The sequence below is a fragment of the Colletotrichum tamarilloi genome (assembly GCF_030869305.1).
Source record: "Colletotrichum tamarilloi strain Tom-12 chromosome Unknown Scaffold_21.1, whole genome shotgun sequence".
In the NCBI taxonomy this organism is placed as follows: domain Eukaryota; kingdom Fungi; phylum Ascomycota; class Sordariomycetes; order Glomerellales; family Glomerellaceae; genus Colletotrichum; species Colletotrichum tamarilloi.
The window spans coordinates 117,036-130,477 of NW_026849404.1; the positions used below are offsets into that span (position 1 = coordinate 117,036).

Here is a 13,442-nt window from a genome sequence, read left to right on the forward strand (position 1 = left end):
TGTCAAAGGTCTTCCAAACGTAGTGAAAATTCCTCGCATGCATTCAGCAAGTAGGTAGCATACCACTGTGTTTTATCATGTTCCAGTGCCATCCTTTACTTCTCATCTGCAAAGAAGGACTCAAAATAGGATCGTTCAATCATGGTGACCGATTTCTATCATCAAGCACCATTCTGACATTCAGAAAGTATCCAAGTTGACTCCATGCCCCTGACGGAAGGGTGATCGTCATTGAGCCTCGGTCTTGCCGCTTTACCTAAATGACGACGGGTCTTACCTCGAACTTAGTTCTGCCTTTTCATATCTGTCAATTTTGAGAAGTGTCCTATGGAGCGGTGTCACATGGAGTGAGACTGGCGGTTTTCTTCAGTGATTTATTAGACATGAGAGAATATAAGTCTTCGTTGTATCTCGTTATATCTCATGGAAGATATTTTATCAGACTAAGCGCCTCTCAATGTGCCTCAACCACTTGCCTTTGACTTTTGCATCACCAACCTGAATCTTTAGACTCCTGCCTAGGCAACTGGTATCTTTCAATCATGTTGCTCGGTTACTTCTTTTTTACCTTACTATCTATCGTTCTTAACGTCACCAGCGTCTATGCCACTCCCGCCCACAATGGAGACATAGCGAAAGACGTATCCTTACACAAGCGAGAGGCCGAAAAGCTGCAAGCAAGGCTGGTATGCTATCACAAACAATCTTATCACGTAGCTATCGTGATCGACCGCGACGAATATGACGTATCCTATCGCTATCACGCGACCCAAAAGGGCCAAACCCGAACTTTCAAGCTCGACCGCGATCGCCGTGAGTCAGGCAGCTACGTCGATTCTCTGATTCCGAAACTTGTCGCCAATATTCCCATCAACGGGTACGTCGACACCTTCGACGAAGTCGATGAGCTTATCAATGACACGGATCTCCTCCCCTCAAACGGATACGACTGCTGGCAATACCTCAAGAATGCGCTGAATGCAATGCGCCAGAGCGGCTGGCTGACGCAGTCCGAGATGGACTCTGCCTATGACGAACTTCTGCAGAAGGCTCAGAATAATGGTATGACCTTGACTTGTCAGGCTCTTTGAGCTGGGGGATGGCGACCATTCGAATTTGCTCTCATCAATATGTGCGAAAACTTGGGCTATAAGTTACCTTCGGATTACTCGGTTTAGAAGATGTACTAGAATACATTCTATCTGTATATGAAAAGAACTCAGTAGAGTATCAACAACTTGAAGAGAAGGGGTTGGTAGCACACCGTATCAAGATCCGGAATGTGACACTTTTGGAAGTTCGTGGGATGCAACAAAATCCATCAAGCGTTGATAACATTTACCAATCATTCTGAAATATGGATTTTGAGTACCACGGCATCATGTCTTGACCTGGCCACTTGGATACATATCCTGTCATTTTCTCAAGTTAAACATAATGAGAAACCGGGACACCCCCCCCCCCCCCAAAACAAAAAAAAAAAAGAGGAGAAGAAAATTCTAAGTGTTAAATCATCTATTGTATTTTGAACTCAATGTGATAGTGATAGTCACAAGCAAGATTTGACACAGGAGTGGTATTAGTAATAGGAAGTATTCCCAGGAGTTGTCAAAAGGCTTAAATCGGTTGGTCAGATTGCGTTCCTAGGTCCATATTATATGATCGCTTTCCAGAGGGAGGTAGATTTTCTGCGATGATACGGATGAGTTATGAGACTAAGACGCCCGAATACAACATAAAAGCATCCTTCATTTCATCCGAGAAGCTGTGGGGAGGCCAACATTGCCTGGTTGTTACGTTAGGTAATGCTGTGCTGACTTGTACTTGAGCTATCATAGTTGATCGGAAAAGACTACATTACTTCACTAAACACCTGCTCAGGAAGAGCTTGCCAAAGAAATTTTGCCTGTATAGCGCGGCCGAATTAGACTATTCTAGCTTATCTCGTCTGTTCTCGGATTATCAAGTATACGTCCGCTCGGCTTCACAAGGTCATTATGCTGACCGCCTCCCAAGCTCAGATTGCATACATGATTCTTTTCAGATTTTCCTGACAGGTTTTGGGCAGCCTAGTGCTACTCTATCTTGGATATATGTAACTGTTGAAGTATTAATCAGTAGCGCCTTTCATCCTAATCCTCTTTCAATCACTGCGCATTCGTAGGCCCCTTCTCGCCGCTTGGAGGCGGAGCACCAGCTGGCTCCTTGTCCTTAGGAGGCGAATCGCTGATCGGATCCTCTTTCACACTGGGTCCAGCCTCTTGACCGAAGCACCCCTGCTGGTCTGTAAGACCGCCGTAAAAGCTTTCTCGGTATGCGGCGTCCAGGTGAGCCTGGAAGTTGGCGTCGGTGAATGGCACTTGAGTCTTTTCGTATTTGACATCTGACAAAGCTTTCTGCGCAGCCGCGGGAAGAGAGAACCAGCTGACGGCTGTGCGCTCAAACACCTTGTCTCCATCAGCACCCGTAAATGGGGAAAAGGCGTTGTCGTGAATCTGCATTTTGGGGTGTGTCGGCGTATCCACGCCGACTCCCGAGGAAGCGTACGAGATTGTGCCCGCTGGTGCAGTATCCCAGACAAGATGATCGGTCGTAAATGACACACCCACAGCCGACACGGATGAGGCGTCTTCCCCGCAGCCAAACTGGTTCAACCAGACTACAACACTGGCCCAGTAGTGTCTATGACCTTCGTTGTTGCCCTTACCCCAGCGGACCTTGGGCATGTAGTAGGAAAACATGATACCAGTACGATCCTGACTTTGTCCACCTCTGACATAGACTTGGGCAGTGCCTCCAGCATCACATCCGCTTCTGCCACCTCCAGTCGGCCTCAGACCTTCTCTAATCGCTTTGTGTTAGTCTCGTCTCGTGCCCATGGATCCTGGGGAAGGCGGCAAGTCTGTCTTACCCAAGATTGCCGGTGGCATCAACGGCGGGATACGGATCACAGCCGCCTGAAACATAGAGGAACGGATTAAATCGAAGCTCTAACTGTCCTTCAAATCCTGTCGAGGCGCTCTGGGTGAGCGGGACGATCTTATCGTGGCCCAGTGTCGGATGCCCGGCATAATCATCATTGCCTCGTGGAAGGACAGAGGACAATGCGCCATGAATGAAGAGACAGCCAAGTGATGGCTGCAACATGCTGAGCTTCATGCTGAAATCGTTTGCCAGGACTGAAGGGTTTGCAAAAGACCAAAATTGGATGAGACGAATGGCGGATGGATTAGAATGAAGGAAGCGATGGCATTAGAGGCACTGGAGCAAGTTGGCACAAACTGGCTCACGAACGAGGATACTACTGTGACTTTATTTGTTAGTGGCTGGCTCCAGACTTTCGATGTGACTTTTATCGCAGTACCTACATGTGATTTCAAAGCTCTCCCCACCTAAATTGTTGTAGCCTGCGAACTCTTCTGTGCAAGATCTGATATTAGTTCCAATACGACGTGAGCTTTCATGCGGTGATTCCGAATCCATACCACTCCGTACCTGACTCTCGTCACTTTCTGGCGGAGAATAAGATAGCTTGACACTGACCCAGACCCGGCAATCCATACGGGATCTACAAGTTCTGCCTTGGTATTCCCAAGAAATTGCACCTTCGGTCGAGCCGGCCCCGTGTCCATCCTCGGCGAGTTCTCTAGTGATATAACTTGTCAGCCTTACCTGACTACCGAGTTGTGTTTAGTTCAATTTGTGGGCACAGCCGCTAATTAGAGACGGCTGTTGAGGAATCATCTGCGATGAAGCAAAGGAATTAGACTTTTCTAGAAAAAGCTGTGACCTGTTGGTCCTCGCTGCCAAGTTCTCAATACGAGGCGCCCTGCACTTCTCGAATGACGTGTGATGATGCGACATCAGCCCAGATTCATTATGCATTCTAAGCCTAATCTAGTCTGCTTTCGAGCTACAAGATCTAGTAGCAAGATGCAACTCCATCATGAAGCTTCAGGTCAACAAGTCTTCTAAGCCGTTGTGCCTGCATGGAGGGCCGGGCCGATCGCATGCGGAAAGTACGTACCTCCCGAGTCGAGCGAAAGCTCTTGGCACGTATATTAAACTCTGAAGATGCGGGACGAACTCGGTTGTGCCCATTGGCTACAGTTTAATAACGAAATTTAAGACTGAAGTGTCAATAAATGACAAGAATATAAATATTACCCTAATTAGAGTATGGTCTAAACGTAAAAGACTATGGACACTCCGTGCGACAGTGAGGCAAGTTTCTGTTACGTGACTTTCCCCAGGATCAGAATCGTGCAAGTGTACCAAAACCATGGTCTTGGAGGCGAATTTTTCGGAGCAATGACTGCTAGGTCTCAAACGTTAACCGCAACTTCAACTTTATTATGTGGCCGACCTGAAACTAATATGAAATTGAGGGACAACTGGATAGGGTTGGGAGGTTGCGTGTATCGCGTCTCTTAACCGCCCTTAGCCTCAAGTGAAGTCACTTGAAAACCATCCGTTTCGGTTATGACCGAATCAGGCCGGCGGTGGGATGAATGAACACTATTATGATGAGTAATTTCTGTATTCTCCGGTCATTCCGTATCAATCTGGGCTACAGCCTGGACAGCCCAAAAGAGCAGCCGACTTCTGAGGAAAGGCGTCAATTATATCCACCAGAACGTGCTTTAAATCGAGACAAAACTTCTTGAAAACGAAATGGCTTGAAAAGATCGTTGTCCAGATTTTCACACTTTCCTTCTCTTGTAAATCTCGTCACTATGCGCTTCTTACTTTCGACTACCATCTTTGGCCTCCTTCTCTTCTTGAGTGGCTTTGTCCACAGCGCTGCAACGGACATTGATGCACTGTCGCTAGCAGAGCGTTCAGGTACCTCTGAAATCGTCCGTCGCGGATGGAAGTTCAAGAGCATCTTTAAAGGCAAGAGCAGCAAAGGTTCTAGCTCAGCCCAGCCAGAACAAGAAGTCGAGTCCGAATCAGACAATGAAGAGCAAACGGCTGCAGCCGATCTAAGCGACGCCGAAGATGGCCGTGTGCCTGATATCACAAAGAGAGGCTACATCTTCCAAGCCCACCGCCGTTCGGACTCTGTGAGGGTCGATGTAGGCGTCATGATTCCTTCGCCCCAGGACTGGAAGCCCGACATGTTCTGGAGCATGGATGACATGGCTGTGTATCCAAGCGAGAACGAAATCAGAGTGTTCAACGCGATCAACGAAGACGACCCCACGCCGGAGCCGCGCAAATGTCGTTTCCGGACCATCATGATGGCCACTTGGAAGGAATACTCGAACAAATACGTCTCGGAGCTCGAATATGTTAGCTTTGCCAGCATCACGAACGAAGACGCACTAGAGTCGATCAAGCAGGCATACTTGTGGATGGATAGAAGCCAGGATGCGGGCGAACCAAATGAACTCCAGATCGACAAGACTGAGGAGGGAACCGATGAGCGGAAGGCATTCAACTGGCTCGTGAACCAGAATCCGCTTGGCCGCGCTGTTCGAGGCATTCCGTCAACCTTCACCGCGATGGAGGATAAGGAAATTGACCGCGTGGATCTCTGGACCAGTAACGGAAGTAAATACATCCGCTACCGGCTTCGTTGATTCTTACTGGGCGCGGAGATATGTTATCGATAGACTTGACTCTGCTCAGGGTATGCAATCTCAGCGACTTCTTTCTAAATTATTCATTGGACGACCTTCTCGATCCGACGGAATTCCAGCTTCGTCAACCTTCGATTTTCATGTAATTACAATTCTGGGACATTCCGCTTGGTGTCTAGTTTTATGGCTTGTTCTTGGAAGACAAAAATGCAAGGGAAAATTCAACGGTGTATGTAGACTAATGGTATTCGCCGTCATGAACGCTTGATCCGGGCAACTTACCAAATCTGTGATTTTCCGTTGAGCTGATGCGACATAAGCGCAAGCTCTAAAGGGCTTAGCAGACAGCTGAACAGTGGCTGCCTAATCCAAGAGAGTAAAATGACATGATGACAGTCACAGCCACCCCGACAAATCCTTCAGGCCGTTTCTTGTGTCATAAGCTTACGTCCTAATTCTTCATAAGAGTTCGGCGAGACGCTCACTGGAAAAGATCAGCCCTGCATCCCAACACCTCAATTATCACGAACATCCAAAACATTTGGCATATACTTTTTGTCTCATTCACTCCGAAAGTCAAGACTTTCCATCATCGAGAAGCCCGTCTCATGGTCCATTGGCCTGACCAATCAAGTACTTTGGACGTCGCTCTTCATTGTTGGCTGGCCTGAGCTATGCTTATATTGGTTGGCTCGCATTGGACCCCTGTCGCCCCGCAGACGCACCATGAAGGAACATCCGAATTATTATCTCCAGACGCCAGAATTCCTTCTTCTCCGCACACACGCCTGCCGTCGCCGATGTGTTTGTCGACATTCCACGGCTAGGTTAAGCTTCCCACACCCGCTCCGGGGTCATGAGAACCGCAGGTGGCTTGCCCCGTTATCGCTTCGACGGAGAGGCTGGCCAAGTGGGGTCGTGGCCTTAGGTACGCAGACGGCCTGAAGCAGAAACACGATGGCTCGAAAGGGCAGTCGGAAGACTAGAACTGGCTGCATAACATGCAAGTGAGTGTGCCTGAAAGTGTCCATTTCATCGGTCGGTACACAGTGAGAATTGAGAACTTGCCTTAGATGGTACCTCGTATCTAACTCTTCATGACCAAGTAGGATACGCAAAGTGAAGTGTGACGAGACCAAGCCGACCTGCAATCGCTGCGCAGCCACCGGCCGCCAGTGTGATGGCTACAGTCCGGCGCCCTCGCCAACAAACAAATCCCAACTCCGCCGCTACCGACCGCACCATGTCTTTCCGGGAGCAGACGGGGTCGGGGAGGGCAGAGCCTTGCAGTTTTTCTGCGAGGTAGCCGGTCCCTACATGTCGGGTGCCGTGGACCCTCATTTTTGGCCTAAACTGGTAATGCAGTTCACCAGCTTCGAGCCTGCCGCGCGCCACTCTGTCATTGCCATCAGTACCCTCTGTGAACGTCTACAATTCCAGGAGGACATGGATGAAGAGATCCTTTTGAAGGACGATCTTTACGCCTTGCAACATTATAACACAGCTATCCATGACCTCAGGACTATGACCTCCTCTGAGCGAAGTCCTGTCATACTGCTGGTGTGTCTGCTGTTTATCACTATTGAATTCCTACAAGTCAACCGTGAAGAGACGGTAAAGCACTTGAAGCACGGATTCCAGCTTCTGAAAAGCACAATCAGGGATTATGCCTGGACTAAGGAACACTTACTGCCTCTGTTTCGACGATTGAGCATCTACGCTTTCCTGCACGCGACCGATCCTAGAGACTTTCCCAATCTGGAAGGTCTCGAGCATCCGATTCCCAGCAGCTTTTCAACATTTTATGACGCCCAAAGAATGGTTGACGACATCTTCAGCCGTTCCATGCGGTTGGTGCGGAATGGCGACCCTTATAGAATATACCCGGAAGAACACCAAATTGTGCCGCCTGACCTACTCGATGAGCAAGCCAGCCTTGCGTCATCACTAGATCAGTGGAAGATACTATTCGATGCATTTGAAGCCCGGCCCGCATCACCACCGAGCGAGCCTGTTCCCGGGCAAGAGACTCTAACAACGGCGTTACGATACGTCATTGTGTCACGATATGAGTGTTGCAGAATATGGCTGAACACGGCGTTTGGTGACAAAGAATACGACTACGACAGTCACTTGGCTGTATTCAAAGCGATGTCCACAGAAGCAGGGATAGTAGATCCGGAGGTCCTTGCGACTTTTGAAGGGTCTCCTTATTTCACATTCGACACCGGCTACCTTCCTTCAATCTCACTAATTGCAACGAGATGTGCGCATTTGGAGGCGACATTGAAAAACCTTAGACTGAAGCCACTTCCAGGCCTCCCGAGAGAGAATATGTGCCTGCTAGCCCAGGCCGGAGATTGTCTGTGCGAAGCGTTACCAGCATCTTTACGGAACCTTAGTCGACTGGAGATTGCGGAGTCCAGTAATACTTGACTCTACTTAGAGAGTTCTACACATATATGAAAATGACCGTCTAGTAAAGCATCACGCTGTCCGCAATGTGCCTTTTTCCGGTTACTGCACTGGTGGATGTCCATCCAGGACCCACGAGTTGATTAGTGAGGCAGACTCGGCCGGCAGGTCGAATGGTGCTAAGTGACCAGAGTTGAATATCTCGGCATAGGTGAGCTCTTTGTAAGACTTCCACCTGCCAGCTACCTTAGCGTCATGGTACCAAAGAGTCATCTCTCGGAAGCGGAAGAAGGGGTGTCCATGCCATGCCAGTCCCTCGTTGACGAGCCGCCGCATTCCAGCTGCATTGCAGTATAAATCTTTGTCGCCCACGTATATGAGAACGCGAATCCCCTGTAAGAGTTGTTAGTAAGTTTCGATACAGGCCTTGTTCTGTCCTTGGGCTATTTACCTCATCAAGAAGCCTGTTGACGTACTCATCGCTGGACTTCCACAAGTCACCCACGCTCTCCCACTGCTTGAGTATTTCGTACGAGATTCCCTCAAATGAAGCATCTTCGTTGACTCCGAGGGCAACCTTTACCTTTGTTTGGTTTAAAAAGGCGTCAATGTGGCCTAGCTCGGCGTAGCATTCTTCCGAAGGACCATCACCACAACTTCGTCTCCAGTCATATGGGTTGCGCTTCAATTTGTCGACAACGTAGCCGCTCATGGAGGAACATTTCTCGTGTGTTTCGATACAAGCTCGGGATGTCCATCCTTCATCATCGCCTGTGCCTTCGCAGACCCCTAGATTCTGCTCGCACCAAAGATTGAGTGGGGCCCATTCGATGCACTGTGAGGTGCTTAGCAGACTATCAGGCCCGGAACAAAGCGCTTCGAAAGTCCCTGGATTCTGAATACGAAGTCGAATTAATCCGTTGCCAATGAGAATGCCCTTCAAGTTGATGAGCGGGACTCGCGAAGGTAGGTGGACCGGTGAATGATCTCCTGCCCAATGATGTTCGTTGTTTTGAACCGAGAACTCTGAAGCAGCAGAATGGAGGTCAACATTGGGGGAGTTTATGTCGTGGGAATTTGCCTGATTGTCAAGTATTGTGGAAGCCAAAGCCGGCACCCACGATCCACCATAGGACTCTCCAGCGATATAGAAATCAAGGCCTGAGTATTGAGGGAAGGCGATCATGAGTTGACGAAGGAATCGATCCATCGTTTGAGATGCTTCTTGCAGACCATTGGGTATCTTGGATCCCGTCGAATAGCCGACACTTACTGGCTGACTAGAGTTGAACCATGCAAATATCAGTCAAGCATCTTTGAGTGTAAAAACATGATTCCCAAGATCAAGATGGTATCCAAACGACAATACTCAACTCACTCGACAAAGATCAAGGTTGCATTCGTGTTCCAACCGTGCGGGTTATCGATGGTGTACCCGCCCTCAGGCGCGATGCGACAGGGTCCCAACTCCATCAGGTTGCCATAGCCAGTAGAAGACGCTCCTGGGCCACTGGAAATATCCGAAGACAAAGTTAGCAGGGAGATTGGTTTTGGCTCGAGACGGCTAGAAACACTGACCCAGACATCCATAATATTACGGGGTCATTAAAAGGACGATGCTTGCTTTCAAAAAGCCAGAAGAACAGATGACTCTCATCATCACCATCAGTTGTATCGACAAAGCCGGCGACGCCGGGAGTTGAGCTGTTGCATACACTAGCCGTGTCGGACCCGAGCCTGAGGGAGAATCCTGGGATATCGGCCGTGGCGGGGAAATGTTTTACGGGAGAGCCGGGCGATTGAGAGTGGGTTGGTGAAGCAAGGCTTTGGCTGACGAACGCCAGTAGCAATGATAGATGTTGGAGGCATGATACTGAGAATCTCAATCGGTGAGGCATTTTGACAGTATCGATGTTTGAGGCACTCAGATGCCATGAAGAAGTTGGATGAATCGCTCGATACCTTTCGACTGGTTTTCTGATGCAGCGCTTCTGATGACCCGAATAGGCATAGTGCGGGATTCCCGATCGAGTTGTCGGATCCCTAGCGATAAACACCTACTATCAGTGGACCCATGGCAGAGATGCTTCTAAAGCGCTTCTAAAGGTTAGACCTCTCCGATGCTCTAGTTGTTGTACTGAGTTATGCGTAAAGATGTAGAGGAATTAATCGAGAGGTCACGTATGTAAACTTCGAGGCCTTCCATTTGAGCAATGGGATCCGCTGGTCAACCAATTTCATCAGCTTCAAGGGTCACCACAACATTCAATGTCAAGGAAGGAGAAGAGAAAGCCCGTGTTAGGTCCTACAGAGATGTTTCGTAAAGGTCGTGTCTATCATCATTCACAAATTTCAAGCAGTGGCACCTGCAGCCTCGCCATCAACGATCAAGCTTGAGGCCTCCTCGTCATCGCTTGGCTTGACGAGCTTGATGGAAACCTCGGGGTCTCGAGCATAGACACGCAGGCCCAAGACACAGACAGCGTTCCATGGAGATCCAGTCAGCTCCTCTTCGTCATCCAAGACAGTGGATTCAGCATCAGAGTCTGAATCAGAAGCCTCTTCCTCCTCAGCAGGCGCTTCCTCGACAGGCGCCTCATCAGCGACGTCTTCGGCCTTAGCTTCAGCAATGGCAGTCTCCTCTGCTGGCTTCGACTCCTCAGACTTCTTCTCGCTCTCATCGCTTTCGGGTTTCTTCTCTTGAGTCTTTTTTTCCGTAGGCTCCTTTTCATCGTCCTTCTTTGGCTCCGGGGACGGGCCATCGCCAGGCTTTGACGTATTTACGTTTGCTGGCTTCTCTGCCTCCGTGGGCTGAGCTGACTCCTTGACCGCGATTTTGATTGCAATAGAATCGCCCTCCTTCTTTTGATCCTTGTCTTCGGACTTCTTCCCTTCCTTCCCAGTGACGCTGTCCTTCTTTTCCTCCGTCTTCTTGCCCTCGTTCGCGAGATCAGACACAACCTTGGCGGAATCCTCAAGTGCCTTAGCCGCAATACCGAGTGCTTTCTTCTGCTTTCTTCTCTTCTTTGCTTTCTTGCTCTCCTTCTTCTGCTTCGCTTCAAGCTTCTTCTTCTCTACGAGCTCGTCCTCGTTCCGAACACCACCCTTGGCGTGGGCGATATCGTACTGCAAGCCTACCTGTCGCAATTTCTGCGGGTTGCGTTCGGCATACTCCTTGACTACTTCCTCAACTGGCTTGATTGTGCTAACGTCGCCTTCGCTGTTGCGAACGGCTGTAATCTTAGGCAGAACCTCGTAGATGCCTGGCTCTAGGTCGACTTCGCAGCTCACCGAGCGATTCTCCCATTTGTGCACAGGCCGGACGCGGCAAATCTGCTCTGGCTCAGGGGCATCCGCCTTTTTCTTCTCTCCATCCTTGGACTCATCGCTGGCCGCAAAGGTTGTAGAAGCAGCTTGCTGAAGGACGAAGTGTAGTTCGAACCAGTACTGTCCCTCAAATCCGTGGAAGTAGCGGTCGTCGAGCTGCGTCAGGACAAATACGACCATGCCCGACTTCTTGACCTCCACAACGAACTTGGTCTGGAGGAAACCTGTCACCCAAGATACATTGGCGGAGGTCCACTGTTGCACGACGGTCCACTTGTCGTCAAACAGGCGCGTGCGGTGGATGTACATAAAGGTCGAGAGCATATCCTGGTACGACATCCAGAAGACGCCATCATCGCCAAAGGTGTGATTCATGCGCTTAAGCCAGTACGGAGTCCATTCTTTGGAGCCGTCGGACCACGGCCCGTTCCATTCGCCGACACCACCATCGGATCGTTCGCCCCAAGGGTTCCTGTTGGTTCAAGTGTCAGAGCAAGGCAAGATACTGAGACTCCAGGAACAAATCTTACCGGATCTGAACGAGGCGAACCTTCTTACCGTCCTCGTCAACCTCCTCTCGTGACTGAAGGATAGAGTATGCGTGCCCCAACGCCAGGCCGCTCTTCTGCCAGTCCCACCCAGTACCCATGGCAGCAAGGGCGAAGACAAACTCTCCGTCAGAGTTTACAAGCTCTTTCCATAACTTGTCCTTTCTCAACACGCGGTTAGTTGCGATTGTTGAGGTTACGCCACCTGTCATGTCCTCAACTCCCTCGCCGGGCCAGCCACCCGAGATGGCCTCATAGTCGCCATGAACCTTGGCGTATGCTTTCTCGAGAAGCGGCAACCACGTCTCATTCTGATCATCGCAGCGAGCAAAGTAGAGAGCATCAGAGCCCGTCTGGTGCCTCTTCCTATGTAGGCGGGCCTTCTTGCCACTAGCATCGTAGACGTCTCCATAGTAGTCAAAGTCTGACTCGTTGAGGTAGAGATTGTCGTCAATGACTGTCGAAATCCACTCGCCATCGCGCTGAAAGACAAAACCGTAGACGCCACACTCTTCGTCGCGAGCAACGCAGACTTTCTCCATGAGGTCTTTCCGGTGCGCAATGGTGGCAACCGCGGCGAGCCACCAGCAGTCACCGTTGGAACCTTGCTTGATATCGGAAGACGAGTAGCCGTTCATCGTGAATTGCGGCGAATCAAAGATCCAGTCAACGCGGTGGATTGAACCAGGGTTGTAGTACTCGCTTCCTCGGACGCCGTGACGCTTCGAGACTTTGCCATATCCCGACTTGGCTCCCTTACCGGCAGCTGCATTGGCAAAGGGATTCCAGATGTCACTGTCGCCCCCAAGAAAACGGCTCACCGCCGTGGGATCGATGGGGATCGTAGAGCTAGGACCCAAGATCTGCGCGGCGTTAAGTGTGTCGAGGCTGTTCTTCACATCCCAGCTGCTCACATACGGCACATCTCCCGCGGCGCCACTTCCGCCAGTACCCTGGTCCCCGTCACGGATAAGACCGTTAAGACAGTTCTTCTTAGGATCACGCTCAATGTCAAAGTCGGGGTCGGTGAACTTCTCATTCGTTCTTTCGCACTCTCGGATGATTCGCTTGACCTTCTCTCGGCACTCGCGAGCGGCCGCGTCATATGACTCCTGCGCATTGCGGGTGGAAGATGCTCCCTTCTCCTGGAACGCAGGGAGGAGGGATGTGTAGAGGGCGCGAGGGAAGATGGATGTCACCTTCCCCGGGTATTTTGAGTGAAATTTGTCCCAGAAGTCAGACAAGGTTTCCTGGGGACTCTTCTTCGAGCGCTTCGTTGCTGGAGGAATGGGAGGCACTGGTGGTGGTGGATCGCCGTACGTCGCCATATTGAGCAGCGTCGCTGACTTGGGGTGTCAGAGCAGGTTAAATGACTAAATTGGTGCCTTACTTGTGTCGGGTCCCCTGGAGACAGGAAGCGAATGACTGACTTGAACAATAGAATGGAGTTCATTTCGGCCATACTGCTGGACTTAAGTAGTCGTCGCAGTCTGACGAAGATATCATTCACGCCTTGAAGGGTGGTGTGACAAGGCCTTGGTAAGGCTACGACCTACCTACTTGACCC

At 50.1% G+C, this 13,442-nt stretch overlaps 6 protein-coding genes across 6 annotated transcripts; 3 read left to right on the plus strand and 3 right to left on the minus strand.

Annotated features, from left to right (window-relative positions):
* Positions 1 to 542: 542 nt before the first annotated feature.
* Positions 543 to 1,091, plus strand: CTAM01_07032 (uncharacterized protein; the record flags this gene model as incomplete). The annotated part of the gene is made up of 1 exon (XM_060523057.1): positions 543 to 1,091. The coding sequence occupies one exon, from the start codon at positions 543 to 545 to the stop codon at positions 1,089 to 1,091; it is 549 nt and encodes a 182-aa protein (XP_060382188.1).
* A 1,056-nt stretch (positions 1,092 to 2,147) lies between these two features.
* Positions 2,148 to 3,159, minus strand: CTAM01_07033 (NPP1 domain-containing protein; the record flags this gene model as incomplete). The annotated part of the gene is made up of 2 exons (XM_060523058.1): positions 2,148 to 2,844; positions 2,912 to 3,159. 2 exons carry the CDS (start codon positions 3,157 to 3,159, stop codon positions 2,148 to 2,150), a joined length of 945 nt encoding a protein of 314 aa, XP_060382189.1.
* Positions 3,160 to 4,736: 1,577 nt separating this feature from the next.
* On the plus strand, positions 4,737 to 5,585 carry CTAM01_07034 (uncharacterized protein; the record flags this gene model as incomplete). The annotated part of the gene is made up of 1 exon (XM_060523059.1): positions 4,737 to 5,585. One exon carries the CDS (start codon positions 4,737 to 4,739, stop codon positions 5,583 to 5,585), a length of 849 nt encoding a protein of 282 aa, XP_060382190.1.
* A 957-nt stretch (positions 5,586 to 6,542) lies between these two features.
* On the plus strand, positions 6,543 to 8,021 carry CTAM01_07035 (C6 zinc finger protein; the record flags this gene model as incomplete). The annotated part of the gene is made up of 2 exons (XM_060523060.1): positions 6,543 to 6,592; positions 6,695 to 8,021. The coding sequence occupies 2 exons, from the start codon at positions 6,543 to 6,545 to the stop codon at positions 8,019 to 8,021; spliced, it is 1,377 nt and encodes a 458-aa protein (XP_060382191.1).
* An 81-nt stretch (positions 8,022 to 8,102) lies between these two features.
* CTAM01_07036 (uncharacterized protein) lies at positions 8,103 to 9,898 on the minus strand (the record flags this gene model as incomplete). The annotated part of the gene is made up of 4 exons (XM_060523061.1): positions 8,103 to 8,393; positions 8,452 to 9,280; positions 9,379 to 9,510; positions 9,579 to 9,898. The coding sequence occupies 4 exons, from the start codon at positions 9,896 to 9,898 to the stop codon at positions 8,103 to 8,105; spliced, it is 1,572 nt and encodes a 523-aa protein (XP_060382192.1).
* Positions 9,899 to 10,352: 454 nt separating this feature from the next.
* CTAM01_07037 (calpain family cysteine protease) lies at positions 10,353 to 13,203 on the minus strand (the record flags this gene model as incomplete). Its single annotated transcript, XM_060523062.1, has 2 exons — positions 10,353 to 11,799; positions 11,858 to 13,203. The coding sequence occupies 2 exons, from the start codon at positions 13,201 to 13,203 to the stop codon at positions 10,353 to 10,355; spliced, it is 2,793 nt and encodes a 930-aa protein (XP_060382193.1).
* Between the last annotated feature and the right edge of the window lie 239 nt (positions 13,204 to 13,442).